The sequence below is a fragment of the Mirounga angustirostris genome, unplaced genomic scaffold (genome assembly GCF_029215605.1).
Source record: "Mirounga angustirostris isolate CCGP_5_RB_7025 unplaced genomic scaffold, mMirAng1.0.hap1 SCAF_8, whole genome shotgun sequence".
In the NCBI taxonomy this organism is placed as follows: Eukaryota; Metazoa; Chordata; class Mammalia; order Carnivora; family Phocidae; genus Mirounga; species Mirounga angustirostris.
Genome location: NW_026991716.1, coordinates 47776019 through 47802659, shown reverse-complemented (window position 1 = coordinate 47802659; position 26641 = coordinate 47776019). Strand labels below are relative to the sequence as shown.

At 47.6% G+C, this 26641-nt stretch overlaps 1 protein-coding gene and 1 long non-coding RNA gene across 4 annotated transcripts in view; one reads left to right on the top strand and one right to left on the bottom strand.

Annotated features, from left to right (window-relative positions):
• The window catches only part of TRAM2 (translocation associated membrane protein 2), an 82511-nt gene that overhangs the window by 38126 nt on the left and 17744 nt on the right, over nucleotides 1-26641 (top strand). Inside the window, exons 2-5 of one of the 2 annotated variants that reach the window (XM_045867009.3) lie at nucleotides 3900-3963; nucleotides 24389-24523; nucleotides 25818-25927; nucleotides 26428-26544. In XM_045867009.3, coding sequence (XP_045722965.1) covers nucleotides 3900-3963; nucleotides 24389-24523; nucleotides 25818-25927; nucleotides 26428-26544 — 426 coding nt within the window. The remainder of the gene's footprint in view (nucleotides 1-3899; nucleotides 3964-24388; nucleotides 24524-25817; nucleotides 25928-26427; nucleotides 26545-26641) is intronic. The other variant, XM_045867010.3, reaches the window with a different exon arrangement.
• Nucleotides 1858-24433, bottom strand: LOC135365564 (uncharacterized). 2 transcript variants are annotated; one of them, XR_010413645.1, is made up of 5 exons: nucleotides 24295-24433; nucleotides 21087-21413; nucleotides 14492-14793; nucleotides 11251-11411; nucleotides 1858-1989 (listed from the first exon to the last, which is right to left on the bottom strand). It is a non-coding gene; the product is annotated as an uncharacterized LOC135365564 (long non-coding RNA). The 2 variants fall into 2 exon arrangements; XR_010413646.1 differs by lacking the exon at nucleotides 14492-14793.

Here is a 26641-nt window from a genome sequence, read left to right as displayed (position 1 = left end):
AGATAAACCCCATTAAGCTGTACACTTACAATGGGTAAATTTTATAGTGTGTAAATTATACTTCAAAAAGGTGTTTCGAAAGGAAATATCTTGGTCCTCATGGAGCTGGCTGTCAGGTTTGTCCCAACGCAGTTGATCCTCATCCTTCACACATTTTGTGTCTGCTGATGCTCCTGCTTGCTAAAATTTATTTGTAACTCTAAAATCAGCACCGGGCGATTCTGCAGTCGTTTGTGGACACACACACAGCAGTGGAAAATTTGAGTCACCCCACAAGCACGTTCCCAGCTGAAGTCAAACAAGACAATGCTTTGCCTTCTAGTTTCAGCTCTCCTGTTGTAAGCAAGTGTCCTTTTTGTGGTCTATGTCGTGCCACTTTTTTTTTTTTTTTTTGCATGTTTGTGTGTTTTGTTGCTGATTTTGCTGTTTAAAATGATTCTTACCCCGGGTGCTGAAGCACTGTTGTTCGTAAGCATGAGAAGGCTCTGATACGCCTCACCGAGAACATACGTGTGTTAGATAAGCCTCCATAGGCACGAATTGTAGTGCTGTTGGCTATGGGTTCAGTGTTCATGCTTCAGCAAGATACATTAAATATCGCATCTTTAAAGAAAAACGCACATAAACAAGGTTGTATATTGATGGGTTGATGGAAATGTTGTGACCAGAGACCGTGGGTACCTAACCGTGTATTTCCCCGGGGAGAAACAGTCCCGTGTCCACTAACTCAGCACCCGCAGTGACTTCATTGAACAGAACTAATGTGAATAACAAGAGGTGACTCTATCTTCAGGACTAGGGAAAAAATACAGGCACAGCCCGTATACCAAATGTCTATCTTCCTCAAAGAAAAAAAAGTGGGATGATTCTTTCAGGAGTTAGAGTAGCAGACTCTATACATTTATATACACCGTCAGATCCCATTTTATTTAGATGAGCTTTTGGTGTCAAATATTGGTGGCCCTGTGAAAAATATTAATGAAAAGTACTAGAATGTGTCAGGAAGTTTTTATTATATACCCAGGTGTTTGTATGTTGACATGAGTAAACAAAAGTTGACCTACACATTTTCCATGTAGCTAACTATACTTCAAATACTTTGATGTACATTGAGTAGATTTATATCTTGGCCTATAGGATACTGCAGTAACCGTTTCACTGACAGCTAAAAATGTGATTTAAATGTTATTTATAAGGTGTAGCTCTTTTTAAATTTTTTTCACTCTTTCATCCCTTGCGTCAAGTTATATAAACACAGCTCGAGTTACAGTGTCAAAATAAAATGAAATAAATTCCAAATGGATGCATGCATAGGAAGAGTGCTCGGGAATTGGCACCAAACATATGGAGGGAGACATGAACGTGGGCTGCTGAAGGGAGGAAGGCAAAGAACACAGAGGGGTTGTGATACTGGTCAGCCAAAACCTCATGGAGGCCCACTCCACCCCACGAACTTAAAAGATGGGTGTGTTTCCCGGATGAAACTGAATGGAGATTTGTGCCTAGAACATGCGCAGTGTTGGGTAAATACTGTCTTCTTGCCTGTCTGCTTGCCTTCCTCCTCTCTCTTCCCTTCTCCCATTCCCTCTGGCTTCCACGTCTTCTCTCGCAGGGCTGTCAGCCTGAGAAGACAAGGCTTACCCTCGAAGGAGTCATGGTGGACAGCACTGAGTCAGGCAGTTGGGTCAAGGATGACCACTGTGAGTGGAGTTCAGGAGGGGCACCGCCGTGGCTGGAGTGGTGGGGGGGGCTGGGCTTCATGACGGCATGGGTTCCGGTGGGTTAGCAGCCAGATGGTGTCAAGGAGGAGGCTGGGGTGACAGTGAGGTGACAGGGAGACGGCCAGAGTGATGGCAGTGGGGCAGCTCCCGTGAACGAGTGGGGACAGAACAGCTGAGTGAAGCAAGCCAGCCCAGACTCAGCTTTCGATTTTCCATCTTGTCCATTGAGTGGTTCCTGAGCCCTTCCCATGTACATCTGGGTTAGTCCCTGTGTGCAAGGAGCGGCATGTGAGGAGAACTATAAGGAGGAGACTGAAAGGGTGGTATGGGGGGCATGGTGGAGGGCACCTCCAGGAGAAGAAGGCATCCCCCCCTGTGAGCTGTTATGGAAGGCTTCCTGGAGGGGCTACAGGGGAGCTGGGTTATGATGGATAAATGAGATTCTGATCAATAGGATTTGGGGTGTGTGTGTGTGGGGGGAGTGTAACAAAAGTAGGATACAAAGTGAGAGGGGCTAAAGCCCCCAAAAGGGGTTTGGCTGAAACACAAGCAATTGACTAGAAGGGAGATTGGGAGCCCCCTGAAAAAGGTCTTGTGGACCACAGTAGAAAGGTTTTGGGGTGGAGATCGGGGAAGACCTGTGTATTTGGGGTTTTTTTTAAAGATTTTATTTATTTATTTGACAGAGAGAGACACAGCGAGAGAGGGAACACAAGCAGGGGGAGTGGGAGAGGGAGAAGCAGGCTTCCCACCGAGCAGAGAGCCCGATGCAGGGCTCGATCCCAGGACCCTGGGATCATGACCGGAGCCAAAGGCAGACGCTTAACGACTGAGCCACCCAGGCGCCCCAAGACCTGTGTATTTGGATAGGGCTTTGTGTTTTCCAGAGCGCCTTCTTATCCCTAGTCTCATTTAACTTTTTCCCTGCGAGCATGACAGAACATGTCCCAGACAACAGCACAAATACACGCGAAGCCTCATGCATCGCTGTGTACAAAGAGAACCTCGCTGCAGAGACATGGGGCTTGTTGACGGGGACAGTGGCCAAAAACAGTCCCCTCCTTCTGGGTGTGTTGAGAGTCCACCCGGGAGGGTCTGCAGTGCGTCGTTCACTCGGTTCCACGCTGCTTTGGCTATGCCCAGTGTGTTTCCCCCCCACCCACAGTACAGCCTTCAGACTTTTTTGCTTAGAGGAGAACCAGTAAGTCTTTATGGCTGAGGTGTATCCGGGGGCGTCCTCCCCTGCTTCGGAACGGTGTGGGTGGGGCTTCTGAGCCCCAGCTGCACATCAGAAACATCTGGGGAGCCTTTAACCACACTAGCAGCTGGGCCAGTGCCACCCAGAGCAGCTGGGGGACTACGAATGTCCCTGATCTTGTGCACAGGGAGACTGAGGCTCGGGGTCTGAGCTTACACACCCAGCAACGGCAGAGGCAGCATTTGAACCCAGGTAGTCAGTCGATCCTTAAGTCCAAGCTTTGAACCCCCACATTTGGTCAGCTCTTCCCTGCAGGCCGAACTGCCCAAGTACTGATTTGGCTGCTGTTAGCCAGGTGACAAGCATAGACTAGGGACAGCACAAGTAAGATTTTCGAGGCAGCGTTCGAAATAAACAAGCCAGTAGTGTGGGGTGTTAAGTCTGGCCCCCCAGCACAGTGGATGTGAACTTAGCAGTTGCGGTTCTCGGTTTCTGAAGCTCGGGTGTAGACTTCGGGGGCTGGTGTGCTGGGGAGACCGCCGCCCCGTGGAAGCTTCTTGAAGTCGGAGTCCTCATTTTCTACCGGCTGCTGTCTTCCACAGTGCCGGGTGCCTAGGACTAACTTAATAAATACTTGAATGGATGGCAGGCAGGTCTGTGCCCTTAGCTTGTGAGCTCTCGGCTTGTTTGGTTTCATCTGCAGCAAGTACAAGCCTAGATACCACCCAGTGCCCAGCACTGTCTTGTTTGTTTTTAGTGCAGGTATTGGGAGGCATGACGTTCAAGAAACACGGGGAAACAAACAAACAAACACACACACACAGTGCTAACTCCTTCTGAGGTTCTACTGTGTGTAATGGAACAGGTCTGTGGGTCTGAGATGCAAAAGGGAAGGGCCCTGGGGGCTGGTAGCAGGATCCGCTTGTTTCTTCTGATGTGACCAAGAAGCTAAATCGGAACATTTTTCCTTTATTTTACAGGTCACCGCCAAGACTGCCTTCCTATTTATTTTACCTCAGTATAACGTTAGCGTGCCTACAGCAGGTAAGAAAAGCCCGAGTCTCTGTCTTGCCCTGGCCCCGTCAACTCTGAAGGCCTCGGAAAACTTACTGTTCCTGTGTCCGTGCATGAGTGTGTTAGCGATTGAAGCTCAGCCTCCCACCTCCTAGCACCGCTAAGAGACAGCCGCGGGCCCCGCCGTCAGGAACCTGGCACTGCACCCCCTTCCAGTAGCAAAGCGCTGGGCATCCTCTTGATGAATAAAGGAGGAATTTTTGTTTGGTGAATCTAGTTCTTTCTTCGTTGGTACAGAGGGGAATCATCTTGACTTCGAGGGGAGAGTCTCTTCTTTGCCTGACTCTCCCAGTGACTAGCTGAAGGATTCGGGGGGCAAATCCCTTACCCCATGGCCTACGGAGGATGTAGTCCCTGGAGCCAGACTCGGGGAAACGGGGCTTCGGGGGCAGCCCAATCAGTTCCTTCGTCTGAGAGTCAAGCTGAGGGGCGCTAGCGAGAGAGGAGGAGAACTCCATGCTCAGGAGAGGAGAGACAGGAGCCCCCATGGCCAATGCAGGTGGTCAGGAAACGAGGCCAACGCTTGCTCGTCCCGAGGCGCGCTCCAGCCCTGGCGGCCACCGTGGGTTGTGGCGCTTGGTGCCAGGCAGCCTGAAGTCACATTCTGCCTTCTCTGCTCCTGCCCCTCGGCTCTTTTATTAAAATTGAAGTAAAGTCGACACACAGGTGTTACATGAGCTACTCCTGTCTCTTGAAAATCCTAGTAACTAAGACACCTCTAGATCCAGGGGTACTTGGATGATTTACTCGAGCACGAGCAGGGGGAGGGGCAGAGGGAGAAGGAGAGAGAATCCTCCAGCAGACTCCCCGCTGAGCGCAGAGCCCAGCAACTCGGAGCTCGATCCCAGGACCCTGAGATCATGACCTGAGCCAAAATCAAGAGTCAGACGCTTAACCGACTGAGTCACCCGGGCGCCCCCTTTTTTTTTCCTGTTTTATTCTGTTTTGTTTTAAAGAAAATTGTGATAAAATACACATAACACACAATTTACCATATTAACCCTTTTTAAGTGTACAGTTCAGGGGCATTAAGCCCATTCACACTGTCGTGCAACCATCACCACCGCCCATCTCTAGAACTCTCTTCATCTTGCAGCACTGAAACTCCGTACTCATTAAACAGTAACTCCCCACTCCACCCCCGCCCGTGCTACTTCCTGCCTCTCTCATTTGACTACTCTAGGTAGCTTATGTAGGTGGAATCATAGAGTGTTTGTCTTTTTGTGACTGGTTAAAATTTATATTTGTAGATAAACATTTTTCAAAATACATGAATGGATCAAGTACTATGCACATTTTAAAGGTTTTATATATACATTGTGTGATACATGACACTCAGGAAATTTATAAATGCAGATAAACATAGGAAGATAGAAATCACACATGACACCACCACCCAGCTAACTACTGCAGTGCGTGAGTATTGATTCATAACCCACTATTTTTGCTTTTAGTATATGATGAGCCTTCTTCCCATGCCATTAATTATTATTCTATTCAGTAAGATATTTTGAAAAGCTGCAGAGTATTTCCTTTTTTTAAAAAGATTTTATTTATTTATTTGACAGAGAGAGAGAGCACAGGCAGGGCAGTGGGAGAGGGAGAAGCAGGCTCCCTGCTGAGCAAGGAGCCTGTTGCAGGACTCGATCCCAGGACCCTAGGGTCATGACCTGAGCCGTAGGTAGTTGCTTAACCAACTGAGCCACCCAGGTGCCCCAGCTGCAGAGTATTTCTTTTTTTTTTTTTTTTTTTAAAGATTTTTATTTTTATTTATTTGAGACAGAGAGAATGAGAGACAGAGAGCATGAGAGGGAGGAGGGTCAGAGGGAGAAGCAGACTCCCTGCCAAGCAGGGAGCCCGATGCAGGACTTGATCCTGGGACTCCAGGATCATGACCCGAGCCGAAGGCAGTCGCCCAACCAACTGAGCCACCCAGGCACCCCCAGAGTATTTCTTAATAGGGATTACCACAAATTATCTATTCAATCCCATATTATTGGATATTTAAGTTTCCAGCTTCTGTTGTAGACAGTGCTACAGTAAACATTCTTGGGACTAAATTTTAACATGCATTTCTGATTATTTTCTTGGGATACATTCCTACTACTTGAATTTCTGGGTCAAGTACTATGTACATTTTAAAGGTTTTATATATGCATTGCCAAAATACCCTCTGTTATCTAATTCTTATGACCCATAACTCCTAAGCTTTTAAGGTTTTTTTTTTCAAATTTAAAATGGAGAGGCTTTTTTTTTTTTTTTTAGTGTCAGGATGCCGATTTATTAATTTATAAAGAGAGATCCAGCTGTCGAATGTTGTGTTGGTATTTTCATTGCATTTCTCCCTGAAGTCCATTTATATGGGAAGCCAGGTCATAACCCAACACTGCTTTATTAATTTAGCATGGGAAACTATTGTCCTGGGGACCACAGCAGCTGATGTGTGTGTGACCAGGGCATGCTTTTATTATAGGAAGGGCCTCAGAGATACTGTGGGTTTGGTTCCAGACCACCGTCGTAAAATGAATAGTGCAGTAAAGCATATCAGATGAATTTTTTGGTTTCCCCATGCATATAAAAGCTGTGTCTACACTCTAGCCTGTTAAGTGTGCAATAGCATTATGTCTAAAAAGCAGATTCGCATCTTAAGTAAAAAGTTTATCGCCAACAAATGCTAACCATCATTTGAGCTTTCAGTGAGTTGTAATCTCTGATCACAGATGACCGCAGCAAACATAATAATAACAGAAGCCTTTGAAATATTTTAAGAGTTACCAAAATGTGACACAGAGGCAAGTGAGCAAATGCTGTTGGGAAAATGGCCCCGATACACTTGCTTGACACAGGGTGACCATTAAGCCTTCAATTTGTAAAAAAAAATGCAGTGTCTACAAAGTGCAATAAAGCGATGTGCAATAAAATGAGATACACCTGCATTTGTAAGCCAGATCACGAGCGGAGGGTCGATTTCTGAGTCTGAAACTTTCCCAGAGAAATCAGCAGACAAGTGATATCCTCAAAGAGTCCATCTCCTGCTGGGATGAGAAGGTAGACTTCTGGCTCCAGGGCTGAACCTGGAGCCTCTGAGCATAAAGAGCTTCCCACCAGGATTTAGAGGTTTGCCACTATTGATCATACCATGCTCTCATTTATTTTGTTTTGTTTTAAAGATTATTTACTTGAGAGAGAGAGAGAGGCAGGGGGAGGGGCAGAGGGAGAGGAAGAGAGAGAATCCTCAAGCAGACTCCTGGCTGAGCGTGGAGCCCAATATGGGACTCGATTCCAGGACCCTGAGATCATGACCTGTGCTGAAATCAAGAGTTGGATGCTTAACCGACTGAGCCACCCGGGTGCCCCTCATTTGTTTGTTTCAAATAATTAATTAATTGATCAATCCAGACGAATGTTTGCGTGCCTCCTGTGCTCCAGGCCCTGGGTGTTAAGTAATTTACAAAACATGTCTGATTTCTTTCCTTCTTTTTTAAAAGAAATTGTTATTTTAAATTTTCATTAAAAAGCAATCTGGGAGGGGTACGACCTATTTGTAGATGAGCAAAGAGGTAAGAATTACATCTGAGTTCTGGGAAACCATGAACAAGCAAGCAGAGGGTGAAATGAATTAAAGTTTTTAATTTTAATTTTTCAATTTTTTTATTTGGATATAGTTGACATACAATGTTACGTTAGTTTCAGGTGTGCAACTTAGCGATGAGACAAGTTTATACCTTGTGCTCGGCTCACCGCAAGCGTAGCTGCCATCTGTCAGCATTCGGTGCTATTACAGTATCATGGGCTACATTCCTTATGCTGTGCCTTCTCTTCCTGTGACCCTTCTTTCCATAACTAGAAGGGTCTCTCCTCCCTCCCCCTTCCCCCATTTTGCCCATTCTCTTCCCTTCTCCCTTCAGGTAGCCATCAGAGAACAATACAGTTTGTTCTCTGTATTTATAGGTCTGATTCTGCTCTTTTTTCATTTTTTTTTCCTTCTTCCTCTTCCAGTCCTCCCCTCCTCCTCCTCCTCCTCCTCCTCCTTCTTCTTCTTCTTCTTTTTCTCCTTCTCCTCCTCCTCCTCCTCCTCCTCCTCCTCCTTCTCCTTCTCCTTCTCCTTCTTCTCCTTCTTCTTCCTCTTCCTCTTCTTCTTCTTCTTCTTCTTCCTCTTCTTTCGTCTTTCTTCTTCTTCTTTTTTTTAAGTAGGCTCCATGCCTAGTGTGGAGCCCAAAGCAGGGCTTGAACTTACAACCCTGAGATCAAGACCTGAGTTGGGGTCAAGAGTCAAGACGCTTAACCAACTGAGCCACCCAGGAGTCCTTGATTCTGCTTTTTGTTTATTCATTTGCTTTGTTTTTTAGATTTCACATATAAGTGAAATCATATGGTATTTGTCTTTCTCTGATTTATTTCACTTAACGTGGTACCCTCTAGGTCCATCCTTGTTGTCATAAATGGCAAGATCTCATCTTTTTTTTTTATGGCTGTGTAATATCCTGTTCTCTCTTTCTATTACACACACACACACACACACACATATGCCCCACATCTTCCTTATTCATTCATCTACGGATGAACACTTTGGTTGCTTCCATGTCTTGGTTACTATAAATAATGCTGTAATGAACATAGGGATGCATATATCTTTTTGAATGAGTGTTTTTGCTTTCTTTGGGGAAGTATCCAGTAGTGGAATTATTGGGTCATATGGTATTTCTATTTTTAATTTTTTGAGGAGCCTCCATGCTGTTTTCCACAGTGGTTGGACCAATTTACACTCCCACCAGCAGTGCACATGGGTTCCCTATTCTCCACATCCTCACCAACACCTGTTAGTTTTGTGTCTGATTCTAGCCATTCTGAGAAGTGTGAGGTATTCTCTCATTGTTTTGATTTTCATTTCCCTGATGAATGGTGATGTTGAGCTACTTTCCACGTGTCTGTTGGCCATCTGTGTGTTTTCTTTGGAAACATGTCTGTTCCGGTTCTCTACCCATTTTCAATTAGATTATTTTTTTTTGGCATGGAGTTGTAGGAGTCCTTTACATATTTTAGATATTAGCCCCTTACCAGATAGATCACTTGCAAGTATCTTTTCCCATTCTGTAGGCTGCCTTTTTGTTTTGTTGACTGTTTCCTTGGGTGTGCAGAAGCTTTTTATTTTGGTGTAGTCCCAATAGTTTGCTTTTGCTTTTGTTTCCCTTGCCTCAGGAGACATTTCTAGAAAAATGTTGCTATAGCCCATGTCAGAGAAATTACTGCCTGTGTTCTCTTTTTGGATTTTTATGGTTTTAGGTCCCACATTTGTGTGTGTGATGTCAGAAAGTGGTCCAGTTTCATTCTTTTGCATGTGGCTGTCCAGTTTTCCCAACACCATTTATTGAAGAGACTGTCTTTCCCCCATTGTATATTCTTGCCTCCTTTGTCATAGATTAATTGACCATATAAGCGTAGGTTTATTTCTGGGCTCTCTCTTCTATTCTATTGATCTGTGTGTCTATTTTTGGTGCACAGAACACGTCTGATTTCTGATTCCTGGAGCTCACCATTTATTAGGGAGGGATTGATAATAAGCAAGTAAATAATAAAAAATTATGGTTGTGGTAGGGGTGGTGAAGGGAATAGATAAGCTTATGTGTGATAAAGAAAAATGAAAAAGTAAGGACAGAAGCTGTTGCTGAGAAGCTGATATTGGAGCCGAGTATGTGTGATAAGTTGTGTTGGGGGCATAGGGAGAGAGTCCAGGCAAGAGAAAGAACATTCCAGGCACAGGGATTAGCATGTGTGAAGGCCTCAAGTGAGAAACAAATATCTTGGCACGTTCTAGTGCCTGAAAACGAAGGCCAGTGTGACTGGAGCCAGCTGGGTTTGGCATTTTTCTAGGGTGGGGTTATTGAATTCTGCTCCTGGCATCCTCCTCCAGGACAGAAGAAGGCCTGGGTAAAGGTGAAGGTACATTTACATTATAATCCATACTGAAACGAGGAGGTTTCAGTTACTTTAGAAAAAGAGGATAAAGTATTGTTAAATAGCCTATCTCTTGCTTAAATCTTGCCATTTGGGGCAAGTTGAAATATGACAAGCAAATAATCAAGAGAAGCAATGAAATCAGAACGGCCTGCTTAATTTTGTGTTGGGCCTCCTTAAGCACCAGTTCCGTACGGTCATGTTTGGTTTGTAAGTACAGAAGGAAAGCAAACTTCTCATGGGAAAACAGCAGTTCACAATAACAGGTCTGTTGAGGTTGCGATTTTTAGAGCCCTCCTCCCAAATCTCTTTAAGGCTGAGGGTGCTTGGGAACGTATCCTTTTTGTATAACCTGGGTAAATCCCGGTTTCTAAGGTTTATTTAAATTGTGTTAACTTGCTCAGTTCAACATTTATTTATTTGTTTTTCAATTTGACATTTATTTATTTATTTTTTTATAAGAATTTTTTTTTTTTTTTTTAGATTTTATTTATTTATTTGAGAGAGAGAATGAGATAGAGAGCATGAGAGGGGGGAGGGGCAGAGGGAGAAGCAGACTCCCTGCCGAGCAGAGAGCCCGATGCGGGACTCGATCCTGGGACTCCAGGATCATGACCTGAGCCGAAGGCAGTCGCCTAACCAACTGAGCCACCCAGGCGCCCTATAAGAATTTTTTTTTTAAGATTTTATTTATTTATTTGAGAGAGAGAGAATGAGAGACAGAGAGCACGAGAGGGAAGAGGGTCAGAGGGAGAAGCAGACCCCTTGCTGAGCAGAGAGCCCGATGCGGGACTCGATCCCGGGACTCCAGGATCATGACCTGAGCCGAAGGCAGTCATTTAACCAACTGAGCCACCCAGCACCCCTCGACATTTATTTATTTATTTTAAAAAGATTTTATTTATTTATCTGAGATAGAAAGAGAGAGCGCAAGAGCAGGGGGAGCGGGAGAGGGAGAAGCAGACTCCCACTGAGCAAAGAGTCCGAAGTTGGACTCGACCCCAGGACCCTGGGATCATGACCTGAGCCGAAGGCAGATACTTAACCGACTGAGCCACCCAGGCGTCCCTTAAATTGGACATTTAGTAGAGCAGTGGCTGTATTCATAGAAAGTGGTCTCCCATCTCTGAATCCCCGTGTCTTTCCTTGGCTGAGGTTTTCAAGTTCTGCGGACAATAGCTAATGGTAATGCCTCTTTCCTTCTTTCTTCCCTCCTTCCAGCTCCCTGCATCTGTGTATAGGGCTAAGGTCACAAAAGTGCCACAAACTGGGTGGCTTACCAACAGAGATTCATTGTCTTACAGTTCTGGAGGCAAGAAGTCCAAGGTCAAGGCATCAGCAGGGCTACGCTCCCTCTGCAGGCTCAGCCCTGGCTTCTGGTTCCTTGGCTTGTGGCTGCAGAACGCCTGTCTTCATATGGCATTTGCTCTGCGTGCATGTCAGTCTCCGCATCCACGTTTCGCCTTTTTATAAGGACATCAGTCACATTAGATTAGGGGCCCACTCTACCCCACTGTGACCTCATCTTCACTCATGGCATCTGCTACGCTTCTATATCTAAATAAGGTCACGTTCTGAAGTGGCGGGGGTTAGGACTTCAACAGATGAATTTGCAGGGATGCGATTCAACTCATAATACCAGCCATAAATGTATGATTTTGTCCCATTATAATGAGCTGGCTAAGAAGATTAAGCCCCATTCAGAGAGATGGGCATTACTCTTGTAGTAATAAGTTGTGCGCATCCTGATGGAATGCCGGTCATGCTTCATCTTTGTGTTTTTCTTTAAAGTCAACAGCAATGAAGCAGGAAGTGTTCCTTATTACCAAATCCCTGCTGTCCTTATTCCCATTTTGCTACCCTGTCAGGGTTGCCAGACTTAGCAAACAGAAATCCAGGACTGCCAGTTAAATTTGAATTTCAGATAAACAGTATTTTCTTTTTTCTTTTTTCGTATGAGTGTATCCCAGATTATACATGGGACATAGTTATACTAGAAAATTCGTTATCTATCTGAAATTTAACTGGTCTTTTTTTTTTTTTTTTTGAGTAGGCTCCACTCTGGGCTGGGCTTGAACTCAACAACTCTGAGATCAAGACCTAAGCTGAGACCAAGAGTCGGGCGCTTAACTGACCCAGGTACCCCAGTCGTCTTGTGTTTTATCTGGCAACCACACACCCTGCCCAGCTCTGGCAAGGAATAAAATGTCCAGTTTTTGGTCTTACCATTAGACCCCGAGTCTTCTTTCTGATTCAAATACCACAACGTGTTGGTGTTATGGCCAGAAATAGAATGTAAAAGCTCAGAAGATGATTCTTTACACAGACAGACCCTTCCGTCTAATCCAGAGCAGGTGACTCCGGATGGCTTTTTACAAGGTTGAGCATTTACAAGGTTGTTTTGGGTTGTGCCGCTAATCTGCCGAATGACTCAAGGCCTGCTAGCTTTTCATCTAATCTAGAACAAGTGACCCCAAATGGGCTTAACATTTATAAGGTTGTTTTGGGTTGTGCCGCTAATTTGCTCCCTTGTCTTGGGTGAACTGTTTAACATTTGTTGTCTCCGTCTTTCATCTGCAAAATTGAGAGCTATGGTCACGGTCTCAAGCCCATGTGTTTTCTGATTGCAGGAAGCCCCGGGAGTCCTCTTAAGTGCTTGCCCCTCAAATTGTCCTTGGACCCGCACCATTCACATTACCTGGGAACTTTTTAGACATGCAGGCTCCCAGGCCCCACCACACAACTGCGTCAGATCTTGCTTTTTTTTTTTTTAAGATTTATTTATTTATTTGAGAGAGAGAGAGTGTGCTGGCACTTGAGCAGGGGGAGGGGCAGAGGGAGAGAGAGAATCTCAAGCAGACTCCCGGCCAAGCATGGAGCCCAATGCGGGGCTCGATCCCAGGCCCCTGAGATCATGACCTGAGTGGAAAACAAGAGTCAGCCACTTAATGGACTGAGCCACTCAGGCGCCCCCAGATCTGGCTGTTTAAGGAGAGCCACAGGTGATTCCTGTAAAGTCGGGAAAGTGCTGTTAACAGTGCCTTGCATAAAAAGCACCAGGCAGGCTTTGAAACGACCCTGTGCTTCGGACCTCAGAGGTAAGACACGGAGACCCACTCGGTCCTGTAACTCGTTTGTGTGTTTCTTTTTTTTTTTTTTTTTTTAAGATTTTTATTTATTTATTTGAGACAGAGCGAATGAGAGAGAGAGAGAGCACATGAGAGGGGGGAGGGTCAGGGAGCCCTATGCGGGACTCGATCCTGGGACTCCAGGATCATGACCTGAGCTGAAGGCAGTCGCTTAACCAACTGAGCCACCCAGGCGCCCTCGTTTGTATGTTTCTGTGCTCTTCCAATTTTGGTTCTTCTAGAACTCTTTGGTCTCTGGGGGCGAGGGGGCGCGGGTGGTGGTGGAGGGAGGTGAGGAGTACCACGGGGTAGATTTGGTTTCGAGCTGGGCCATAGCTCCCCAAGAAGTCATGGCCACGTTTGTAAGGCAGTGTGGGCAGGGGTCACGGTAGCTGTACATTCCTGAGCCTGTTGCTGCACCCCTCGATCAACAAGGCTGAGGGACCCCTTCAGGAAAAGGGTTTGTTTTGTAGTCCTCAGAGGTGACAAGGACACATCCCTGGCTCGCGTGGTCCTCGGTGGCTTTATTGCCCCCAGCTGCTGGGCGACATTTTGTAGCTAGGGATGCAAAGGCCGGGGACCTCCCCCACCAGAGCTTGGCCGTGGTTCTCATGGTCCCTGGTAGGACGAGACACACACTGCTGTAAAACCCCCTCAGACGGATGGTTCTCAGGCCTCATTCAGCTGAATGCCTTTGTCCAGGGCTCAGAGTGTGTTTTTGTTCCCTGTGCTGCCTGGCAGGAATTAGTCTTGTCTCCTGCTCGTATCACGTACTTGAAAGACTGGCATCACGTATCAGACTGAGCCCCTGTTTGTCAGATAAGCTTGTGGGGGACAAAAGGGAAGAGACAGGTGGGCAGCAGTGACTCTGGAGACGGAGCCTTGCTTGATGACAGAGCAGGCTACCCACCCTGGACCTGTGGCCTACCCAGCTGGAGGATACTCGAGGCTCAGCTAGCCTGGCCCCATCCTTTTTCCCCTGAGAGAGCTGAGACACACAGACCTTCCCAGGGATCCACCACAGGCTGGGCTGCTCCCACCCCATGCAGCACGAGGGCCCGGGCAGGCCGTGGGAAGGCTGGGTTTGCCAAGTGGGGTGGTAGGGAGAGGGGGGGACCCACCAGGGAGGCAAAGACCTGGCTCTGTCCTGGCCCCTTGGGCCAAACAGCCCCCAAGATTCCCTTTGGCCCTAGAGTCCTGTCTGTATGAATAAGAAAAAAACCCACATTCCCCAGTGTCCCTGGCCTTATTGGTCAACCATCTGAAAAAGAGTGGGGAGCCTCTGACCCAGGACTGATAGCCAGTGACCCCCATCCGTAAACTGAAACTTGTTCTTGAACTTACTGCCTTCCTCTATTTGGTCTGCTCAAACAAACTACCACAGACTAGGTGGCTTATAAACAACAGAAACTTACTTCTCCCCGGTCTGGAGGCTGGAAGTCTGAGATGAGGGTGCCAGCAGGGTCAGGTGAGGGCTCTCTTCCAGGCACAGACGTCTTGTTGCCTCCTGAGAGGGTCGGGGGGGCGGCAGGGAGCACTGTGGGTTCCCTTGTAAGGGATGTTCCCCATCCACGAAGGCTTCACCTCGTGACCCAGGCACCTCCCGAAGGCCCCTACCTCTAACACCTTTACATTGACGTGAGGACATTAGGACTCCAACATGTGAATTTGGGGCTGGGGGAGGACACCTTCACGCCAGGGCACCTGTTATCGAAGCCTAACAATTGTGTAGAAAAGTGGACAAACCATAAGTGGTCAGCTCGGTGAGTTTTCACAAGGTGAACACCTCAGCACCTCCAGTGACCCTTTCCAGCCTAGACCTGATTTCTCCATTTGCTTGTAACAGCCCAGAGGATTCATCCCCTTCAGTGTGCAGTTCCAGAGGTTTAAGTAAGTGGAACCCCTGAGTCGCTGTGGCTGAGGGCTCACCAGCCAGAAGCCTAGCAATGGCGTCCTTGACCCGCTGCCTCCTTCTCTTGGCGAATTTTCTTGCTCTTTCCCTTCCCTCCCCCCACACCCTCTGATCCGGACCCCACCCCACATTTTTACTTCTTCACATTCTCGTCTTTCCTGATCCAATCTTGTCTGTCTAGCTTTGATAATTGTTTTCTTATTCAGTTCCCACTGAAATTTCATTCCTAATTTAACAGTGCACTTGTTGACATTGTTATTTTTATCCAGGGGGAGAAAAAAAGCTGTGATTCTAGGTCTTTTTCTTTTTTTTTTTTTTTTCTTTTGTATGTGATCCTTGAGTTATTTTTCCTTTATGGCTCTCAATTTTTTTTTTTTTTAAAGCTCACGCTTTCCCTTCCTGTAGGTGTTCTCCGCGTGCTGCATGTTCTCTGCTCAGGTGGGTTGTAGATAGAAGCCTCATGTTTGTAAACTGCAGCAGGGACTGAGTGTGTGCTTGGCACCTAGGAGTTAATGCTGTATTTCTTCCCTGAAGGCCCTGGGGCGGGGGGTTTGCAGCCTTGTAAAAAGGCCTGGTACTTCAAGAAAACAATTCCAAAGTTAGGCCCTTTATTTCCAAATTCTCTTTACTGCTTCTCTCACTTCATGAAAATATCCTTTTCTTACCTATTTTACTAGAAAATTGGCAAAAATGTATCCCGAGTCCTGTAATATGGGGTTAAAATGGTAACCTTGACAATTCCTCTGCTCGATCTTTAGTTAACTGGGTGGAGGGGGGGTGTGAGGAAGGATTGTGTAAAGGCACGTACTTTTTGCTAGGGCTGCCGTAACAAAGGACCACAGACTGGCTTCAGTAACAGAAATTTATTGTCTCACAGTCCTGGAGGCTAGAAGTTCCAAGATCAGGGTGTTGGCAGGTTGGTTCATTTGAAGGCCCTGAGTGAAGGCTCTGTTCCAGGCCTCTCCTTGGCGTATGGATGGCTATCTTGTGTGTGTGTGTGTGTGTGTGTGTGTGTGTCTAAATGTCCAGTTTCCCCTTTTTGTAAGGACATCAGTCAAATTGAGTTAGGGCCCACACTAATAATCTCACTGTAACTTGACCTCTGTAAAGACCCTGTGTTCCCAGGGAGGTCCTATTCCGAGGTGGTAGAGGTTAGGACTTCAGCTTAATCATTTTGGGGTGGGGGGAGCCACGGTCAACTCCTAACAGCTGAGTGCGTGTGAGCACCTCGGTGGTGCTTGTGGTTGTGATGCCGCTGGCCCCATCTCCCGGGTCGGGAGGCTAGTGAGGGCATGGCCTGGTAGCCTGGCTGGACGGAGTAGGAGTGGAGGTCAGGGTGCTGCAGGATGCTGCCCTTTGAGGCCCTGGGCCCCACGCCTGTCCTCAGACGCACTCCTCTCCTGGCGCCTCGGGGAGAAGGCAGGCCTTCAGGGTTTAACAGATGCACCGTCTGTAGGATTTGAAGGGGAGTCAGAAAGCCAGGAGGCCTTGGCCTCCTGCCACTGGCCGTGTGCTGGGGGGCTTGGCACACCCCTCACTAGCTGCTGGCCTCTAAACCTCAGCTGCTGGGTCTGTAAAATGGGCATAATACTCAGGACTCCTGTGAGAGGCGAATGATGCCACCTATAAGATGTGTTCACTACAGCGCCTGGCACAGAGCATGTGCTCAATAAATGGCTTATGGCGGTTGTTTGTAATCTTTATCCTAAATAAGCTCCCTCGTGGGAGTACCTTTTGTGTGTGGTACATGGTGACAGTTATGTTCTTTTATCTTCGGATTCTGGCGGAAGTGGTCAGAATGATCCCCTCTGTGTAGCACTTTACAGTTTATAAATCAGTTATCTATTTCATCCTTCTACCTTTGATGGTATAGGGTAGATGGTATGATCCTCATTGTCCAGGGCGGGTGAGTGCGGGCAGAGGGACCCTGGATCACATGACTGGCGACAGGCAGCTCCAGAAATGAGCTCCAGGTCTCTCCATGCCTGGTCTGGGTCCCTGGGGGTGGGGGTGGGGGTCGGGGGCGGGTAATGAGGTGGGAAAGATACCACTTCTTAATTTTATTTGTACAAAGTGGAAGAATTTGAACATGTATTTACTTAAAGACTACTTTTTGAGTAGAAACTACACTCACCTGTCAAAAAAGTCAGTGAAAGTCTTGTTCGCACCCTGAACTCTTCCTTTGACAGCCCCGTCCCCTGTGGGTAATCCCTGTTGTTTCCTGTGTGCCCTTGCTGGATTTCTCCTCTCCCCTTCCAGTGTTTCTTTATGCACATACAAATATGCATGTTTCCTTTCTCCTCTTTCTCCTAGAACTGGTAGAATACTGTGTGTTCTGTACCTTGCTTTTTGCCCCCACTGAGTAATCGGTCCTGGATATCCTTCCATGGCGACACGTGGAGAGCCTCGTCGTTTTCCTCACAAACCCTCCTGAGGTCTAGCACGTTCTGCGAAGCACACTGCCAGCAACCTCCTAGCCAGTACCCCTTCCCAAAGCGACCATTACTCTGCTGTCTAAATCTCCTGATTAGTTTCCCCTGTTTTTGATCTTGGGCTCTCATTTTTAAAAATAGCTCCATTGTTTATGTTGGCGCTTCTTAAATTTAGTATGCATCAGAATCACCTGGAGATTCATTAAGTGTGAAGTCCGGGGCCTTCCCCGGAGTGTCTGGGGTGGATTGCACGAGCATTCATCTCTGGGCTCACAGCTGATGCTGGTGCTGCTGGTCCTGCTGGTTCTGCTGGTCTGCAACCCCACTCTGAGTAGCCCCAGGGCATTAGAACTGGGACCTCTGTAACCAGGCCCCAGTAGATGAAAACCACGTGGATTGCTGCCGTTAGTTTATTGTTAAAACAGTGCTGTGCTGCATAACCTTGTACACATGTCATTTTGAACATGGCAGGTATTACTGTGAGATAAGTTCCCAGAAGTGGAGTTGCCACATCAAAGGGTGGATGCACTTGTAATCTCGATAGAAATTGCCAAATTGCCCTTCCGAAGAGGGGGTCCATTTTGCATTCTCATCAGTGGTGTGTGAAAGAGAGCCTGAGTATATTGTCAAGCTTTGGATTTTTGCCAATCTGATAGGTCTGAAATGGAGGTTCACGGTAGTTTTAATTTGCATTTCTCTTCGGTGTAGGGTTGAGCATCTTTTTAAATGCATAAGGGCTATCTCTTTGTGAATTGTTCATATCTTTGTGCATTTTTCTGTTGCAGTTTTGATCTTTTTATCCTCAAGTGGTGGGAGCTCTTTACATATTAGCAAGATTAGTCTTTCATTTATCATCTGAATTACGAATATTTTCCCCCAGGTGATCATTTGCCTCTTGATTTTCCTTGTGGTGGTTTTTTTTTTTTTTTTTTTTGTATCTAAGGTCTTAAATTTTTTTAAGATTTTGAGAGCGAGGGCGCCTGGGTGGCTCAGATGGTTAAGCGTCTGCCTTCGGCTCAGGTCATGATCCCAGGGTCCTGGGATCGAGTCCCACATCGGGCTCCCTGCTCCTTGGGAGCCTGCTTCTCCCTCTGCCTCTCTCTCTCATGAATAAATAAATAAAATCTTTAAAAAAAAAAAAAAAGATTTTGAGAGCGAGCGTGCCAGAGAGAGAGAGCACAAGCGGGGGGAGGGGCAGAGGGAGAAGCAGACCCCCACTGACCGGGAACGTGAGCCCAGGACCCTGGGATCATGACCTGAGCCGAAGGCAGACTTCTTAACCCACTGAGCCACCCAGGCGCCCCTAAGTTCTTCTTTTAGAACTTCAAAATAACGTGGAAACAGAGTTGGCCGTAAGCACAGAAACCCGCAGAAAGTGCATTTTGTCATCCTGGGTGTGCAGGCGTTAGGAAGGGCACCAGGAACCAAGAGACAGCCGGATTGTGCAGCGATGCTCTCGGAACAGCCAGCTTTTCACATACAGGCGCAAGGCTCGTTGGCAGATACCCAGACTCTAAGGATCTGAAAGGTGGCTAGGTTGGCTCTAGGTGGCCACCAACCAGCTCAAGTCACAGCAAGACGTGCGAGACCACACGGGAGTACCTGGACGAGATGGGCACACGTAAGGCAGACGGCAGAAGCTGCTTACAGGTGACACCAAAGGAAACGGGAATGTATCTCTTAGTCATAGGAAGCAAAACAGGATGTCCATAAGAACGTTACTCCCGTCAAGGGACAGCTGCTGACAGAGGTGGTCAAAACAGCCAAGGCTCGTATTGATGACTCTAGCTCTCTTTTTAAACCGGGATCAGAGATAAGCCAAGCAAATGCCACGTTTGATGGGAGAGGAATAATGCATCTGCACTTGGAAGATCAGTACTGAAGGTGCTTTCTTCCGAAGTTGGATTGATTCCTACGGAAGGGCATATTGACATACTCGGGCGGGGGGGGGGGGGGCGGTGCATAGGAGGAAGGGTGTCAGGGGTCATGTAGGCTGGAGGCTCCATATTGGTGGCCCATGGTCAGAGTTGGCCTGCAGATTTATTTTCTTTGGCTAGTGGGGTGTTGGCCCATGAAGTGGTTTTTTTTTTTTCTGTAATTTTCAATTAGTCAATATTTTTAAATCAGATGATTTCATGTAAAAATTTTTCTCTTTGCTTCTGGAATATCAGGAATCTGGCCACACTGGGCTGCACCCCTCCCCTGGCCACAGTCTCTGAGGAGCACCTTTCCTACTCTTTCATCACCCCCGGGGGACATATGCTTTGTGGCTTCCCACAGTCACCCTCCCTTCTAGCATCCCTGACATCGAGACTACCTGTCAGTTACTGTGTATTCCAGTTTTAATTGTCTTTTATTTTTAAAAAGATTTTATTTATTTGACAGAGCGCTTAAGTAGGCAGAGCGGCAGGCAGAGGGAGAGGGAGAAGCAGGCTCTCCGCTGAGCAGGGAGCCTGAAGTGGGGCTCGATCCCAGGACTCTGAGCTCATGACCTGAGCCGAAAGCAGACGCTTAATGACTGAGGCACCCAGGCACCCCTTTAACTGTCTTTTAGTAAGGTGGAAAAGAAAGTGGATATATATTTTTTTTCTTATACTGAGAACTTTTTTAAAATTTAAATTTTAGTGAACATACAGTGCAATATTGGTTTCTGGAGTAAAAAATCACTGATTCGACACATACAACAACCAGTGCTCTTCATAACAAGTGCCCTCCTAAATACCCATCCCCCACCTAGCCCATCCCCCCCACCTCCATCCATCAGCCCTCAGTTTGCTCTCTGTCATTAAGGGTCTCTTATGGCTTGTTTCCCTCTCTCCTTTCTCCCCCTTCCCATATGTTCATCTGTTTTCTTAAATTCCACATAGGAGTGAGATCATCTGGTTTTTGTCTTTCTCTGCTTTCATTTAGCATAAGGTACTGTCACTCCATCCATGTCGTTGGAAATGGCAAGAGTTCCTTCTTTTCGATGGCTGAGTAATATTCCACTGTGTGTGTGTATACCACGCCTTCTTTATGGGAAAGTGGCTATTTCTTAAACGTGTCCCTCTCTCAAAGCAGGAAGGTGAACGATAGACCAAGAGGGCGCTCTGTTTACAGCTGTACTGTGGAAGGGGCGATGTCCGCTGTCTAAGGCAGCGGACCTCTGTGCTGAAAGGTGTGATCTTGCGAGACCTGGATTGCTTGCTCGTTTGGGTTATCCACCTGGTACCTGTCGGCATTTTGCTGCGCCTTGTGACCAGGGGGGCCTCTCTGGTCTAACGGCTCAGAGACCTGCTTCAAGTTACTTTTCTGCAAAACTAGTAAAGGTTTCTGGCCTCCTGGAAGATCACAAAGTTCCAGCCTCCGTGGCTCTGTGGAGAGCAGTAGGAGCCAAACCGTCAAACCAGGTTCCTTTCCTGCTTTGATCAAAAGTGGGGAGATAGCGGATCAGGGGAAAGCACCAGAGATACTGTGTATGAATCAGAGCACAGCTTTTGAGTATTTGTGGATGCTGCTACTTGTTACCAGACTAGGAGAAGGACCTCAGGGGAATGGATCATCACCAGTAAGGATGCGGGACAGGGGTGGGGGTGAGTGGGTCATGTTGGCCCTGAGGTGGTGTTTGGTGGCTGGGCTGGGACGCTGAAGCCCCTGGGAGCCCTGAGAAGGGCTCCTGTCCCTTACCTTTCTGAACCCCATGTCCTCCGCTGCTCTCCTTGCCCATCTCACGAGATCAAACAGAAGAACACATGTCGCAGAATGCTGAAACCATGAAGGAAGGCTCCAGAGTGCCGATGAGGTTCCAGAAGGAACTTGAGAACCATTCCCCAGGGCTGCTCCGTCACCCACATCTATCCGGATGTGTCTTCTCGCCGTGGCTCTGCCACCATGCCCTCTGCCTTCTGTGTACGCTTCTCTAGTTCTTCTCCATGTGGCAGGAAGAGTGAGCTTCATAAATACGGGCCTGAAAGCCTCAGGAGCCTGCCAGTGCCTTTCAGACCTTGCCGGGACCTGTCAGGGGACCTGAAGGTCATGAGCTGGCCCTCCCACCTCTGCAGCCTCCCAGACCCCTGCTCCAACCTCATCCCCACCCCCCCACCCCATCTGCCTGGGGCCTCTGCCCTCGCCAGCGCTCTCCCCCTGCACAGCTCGGCTGTGTCCCTTCCTTGAGCGAGCGATGCTTCTGCTCCCTGTTCCTTCCCCTTCAGCCTTTGGTCAGAGTACTTACCTAACACCTGGCCACTGGGGGTGGGTTTTTAATTTAAGTAGAGGATAAAATTTGCCATCGTCCCCATTTCTAAGTGTACAGTTCAGTAGTGTTAAATACATGGATGCTGTGGAGCAGCCCATCTCCAGAACCCTGTGCTTGCAGAACCACAACTTTGTGGCTATTGACTAGCAACTCCCCGTTTCCCTCCGGCCCCCGCTCCCGGGCGTTCTGGTTTGTGTCTATGAATCAGACTACATACACCTGCAGGTTCATCTGTGCCGTAGCCCACGACAGGATTTCCTTCCTTTTTAAGGCTGAGTAATATTCTTTTGTGGGTCTACATACTGCATTTTGTTTGTCCATCCATCTGTCAATAGACACTTGGCTCATTTCTACCTTTGGCTATTGTGAAAAGTGTTGCTATGAACATGGGTACCCAAATAGTACTTGGAGATCCGGCTTTCAGTTGTTTCGAGCATGTACCCCAAAGTGGAATTGCAGGATCATACGGTAACTCTATTTTTAATTTTTTTTGATGGAAATATAGCTGCCCTACAGTGTTGTATTAGTTTCAGGTGTACAACCTAGTGATTGGACAGTTCTGTTCACAACACTGTGCTCACCACCCTGGGTGTTGTCACCATATGGCGATATTACAATGTTGTTGACTCTATCCCTATGTTGTACTTTTCACCCCCCTGACTTAGTTTATAACTGGTAGGGTGTACCTCTTAATCCCCTTCACTTATTTCACCCATCCCCCACCGCCACCCCCACCCTCGGGCAGACACCAGTTTGCTCTCTGTATATGGGAGTCTGGTGGTTTTTTTGTTTTTTACATGCCGCATATAAGTGAAACCATAAGGTATTTTTATTTGTCTGACTTCACTTAGCATAATACCCATAGGGTCCATCCATACTGTCACAAATGGCAAGATCTCCTTTTTTTATGGCTGAGTAATATCCGATTACATCTTCTTTATCCATTCATCTTCTCAGTGGACCCTCAGGCTGCTTCCATAATGTGGCTGTTATAAATACTGCTGCAGTAAACATAGGGGTGCAGATATCTTTCCAAATGAGTGATTTCATTTGCTTTGGGTCAATACCCATAGTAGAACTGCTGGATTGTATGGTAGTTCTATTTCTATTTTTGGGGGGGAACCTCCATACTGTTTTCCACAGTGGTTGGACCAATTTACATTCCCACTACAGTGCACAAGGCTATTCTCCACATTGTCACCAACGCTTATTTCTTGTCTGATTATAGCCATCTGACAGATGTGACGTATTCTCCCATTGTGGTTTTTGATTTTGATGAGTGATGTTGAGCATCTTTTCATGTGTCGGCCATCTGGATGTCTTCTGTGGAACCATGTCTATTCAGGTCCCCTGCCCATTTTTAATCAGATCATTATTGTGTGTTGACTTGTATAAATTCTTTATATATTTTGCATATTAACCCCTTATTGGATAGATCATTTGCAAATACCTTCTTCCATTCTGTAGGTTGCCTTTTTGTTTTATTTCCTTTGTTCTGCAGAAGCTTTTTATTTTGGAGTAGGCCCAGTAGTTTATTTTTGTTTTTGTTTCCCTTACCTCAGGGGACAGATCCAAAAAAAAGTTGCTAAGGCTGATGTCCAAGAGATTACTGCCTATGTGTTTGTTTAGGAGTTTTTATGGCTTCAGATCTTATGTTTAGGTCTTTCATCCATTTTGAGTTTACTATTTTTAATATTTTAGGAACTACCATACTGCTTTCCATAGTGGCTGTCCCATTTTACATTCCTACAGTCTGTACAGAAGCTCCAATTTATCTACGTCCTCCCCAACACTTGTTATTTCCTGTCTTTTGGTGTTTTTTTTTTTAAAAAAAAAGTAGCCATTCTAATGGATGGGAGGTTGTATCATGGTTTTGATTTGCATTTCCCTAATGATAGTGATGGTGGGCACTTCGTCATATACCTGTTGGCCATTCGTATGTCTTTTTTTGATAAATGTCTATTCAAGTCCTCTGCCCATTTTTTACTCTGGTGATTTGTGTGGGTTTTGCTGCTGCTGTGTTGTAGTTTCAGCCTCCGGTTTTTTAGTGTGAGTATTTGGTGTGCACTCACGATGCTCCAGGAGGGCAGGGCCGGGCCCACCTTGTTCATGGTCTTCTCCTGGCACCCAGAATGGAGCCGTGCACTTGGGCTATTTGTTGATGGAAAAACACGCATGTCGCTCTCAACAGCGAAGGGATGAACGACTATATTCACACACTCATTCTTGTTTCAAGAGGGATCGAAAGCAAGGGTCGCATCTCTTTGGAACCATGGTATTTGGGGTGAAGAACGGCAGGTGGCTCTGAAGAGGCTTTAAAGAAGATAATCCAAAGTCTTGACAGGTGTTGTCTCACTACTCTGGGACCGTGCTTGTTTGGTTGAATATAAATCCCATTTTGCCCGGTAATGCCGGTCTCGACGAAACTTTGCATGTGTTTATTTTATGGTTTCAAAATATGCCCCCATCGAGTGTGTGTGCTTTGGTCCTCCCTTCTGAAGGAGGTGGGGCAAGTGTCCTCCCAGCTGTCCTCCCACCTCCAGTGCCTTCTCCGGCCCCCATGCCTGCCTCTTCCCCACGCACCCCCACCCAGCCCTCAGCCCCTGGGAGGGCCCGGCGCCGCGTGCTGCCCCTTCTCACCGACGGCCGTCGTCCTGCTTTACTGCAGGCCTCTGTGGTTCCCGATGTGGATCACGGCGGGCAGAGCCCCCCTGACTGGTGTCTTCACCTCCAGGCACGCCATCATTCACCGTTGCTGGAGTCCACTTCCCTAAGCCCATATTTCATCGTTTGCCTGTTGAATCTGAATTCTCCGATGTGTCCGTGTTGCCTTCAGGATCAAGTCCACCCCCTTTCACGGGGCACCCAGGTATTGGGCCCTGGCCTGCCGTGGCTCGCTGGGGTGCTCTGTGTACCTCTTGGCCCCGTGTGCCTGTCCGTGGGGTCATTGTACGTTTGCTTGTCCGTCTCCTCACCGGTCTGCGTGCTCCGAAGCTGGGCCAGTGTCTCTCCTCTCCACACTTTGGCAGTTAGCCCGGGGCCCCTCACGGGCAGGTCCTTGTGGAAAGGCGGCGGCAGAGGAAACAGGCAAGTCTGTCTGACCTCGGGGCTCCCTCGGCACCGTGGACCGTCCATTCTCCTAAGTCCAGGGTGGCAGAGGGCGGGGCGTGGCTCTGCTCCGTTCTGTGGCCACCCTGAAGCTCCCCGACCCCCGTCTACCTTCTGGTAAATGCATCCCGGCAGAGAGCGATGATTCATGGGTGTGTGACTCGGCGTGTGAGTGGCAGAGATCCAGGCCTGGGTTCACGAGCCCTGGCATCCCTAGCCTGCTAACTGGAACGAAGGTAGAAACCCTCCTCTGTCCGTGGAACACGGAGGCTGCCACCGCAGAGCTTTACAAGGCTTGTACGTCTGGGATTCTTATCTGATTTATTGCCATTAAGTGATACTTCATCCAACTACCATTTATTGCATGCTCGCCATGGGTGTAGACACGGTGATCAGCACCTCGCATACAAATAATTTCATTTAATGCTCACGCTAGCCCAACAACAAAAATAGTCACAAATACATCTGTAGCACTTACTGTGTGCTAGATAGAGTTCTGAGCCCTTTGCATTGAAGTCCTCTGATTCTCAGGGAAACCCTACGATACGGGAACTGCTTTTGCCCTCATTTTACAGATAAGGAAACTGAGGCACAGAAAGGTCACATAGAGCGGTGTCCCAGCGTCACATAGGAAATGACAGAGCTGTGATACAAACTCAGGCTTCTGAGTCCACACTTCTAGCCCCCACTGCATGCTTCCCTACTGAAGGCTGCAGTCCCATCTTACAGGGAAGGAAATTGCGGCTCAGAGAGGTTGGTTACTTCTGCCTAGTCACACAGCCAGGGTGAGCTGGAGATTGCTTGTCTCCCACCCTGCCTCCTAACCACCGTGCTCTCCTGCCCAGAGGCAGGGGAGGTGGTAGTCATGGCATAACCCTCCCCGTCGGCACTTCCCAAGGGCCGCGTCCAGAGGTTGGGTAGGATTCTAGGGACGAAGCTGTCTTCTGCATCTAGGGGTACAGCACGGCACATTCTGCTTCAGAGGTCTCCAGTTTGGGGTCCCACAGCACTTCCTCAGCCCAGGGATGCCGATGTGGCTCTTCTTACCTCCACAGATAGTGAGACCGTGCACTACCACTATGGGCCCAAGGACCTGGTCACCATCTTGTTCTACGTCTTCATCACCATCATCCTGCATGCTGTGGTTCAGGAGTACATTTTAGACGTGAGTGATGCGTGTGGGTCCTGACATCAGAAGCTGGGGAGATGCCACGGGCAGTGGGGCCTCACCCCAGAGGAGACTGCAGCTCTGGGCCCCTTTGCTTCCTAATTTGTGTGCCCTGATTGGTCCTATTGATTGGACATCCCTTGCCACACACCGTGGTTTCTGTCCCCGCTCGCAGCCTTCTTAGCGCGTGGGACGGCAGCACTTAATGATGTGAGGGCGTCACACACCTGAAATGGCAGGGCAGCATCCTTATGGGTCTGTCCTCTAGCCTGATCGGGGGATGTTTTCTTTACATCTAGGCTGAAGACCTCCATCTTGCCACTCTCTCAAAATGCTTGCCTTGAACTGAGCGCTCTGTGCACAGAGCAGGCTTACACGGACTAGCCCGGGTCATGGCCACCTGCTGCCCTTTCATGGGTGGGAAATGGGAGTTCGAAGCCCACGCATTACCCATCCACCTGCATATATTAACATGCACGATTCTCTTTATTCCTTAGAAAATCAGCAAACGGCTTCACCTCTCCAAGGTCAAACACAGCAAGTTCAACGAATCTGGGCAGCTGGTCATCTTTCATCTCAGCTCGGTGGTATGGTGCTTCTACGTGGTGGTGACGGTGAGTGGGACTGGGGCCTGGGCTGCCGGTGGCGCGTCTCTTCTCAGATTGCTAATAAAATAACGGCGGGGCTGAGCTGGGAAGGAAAAGAGGCAGG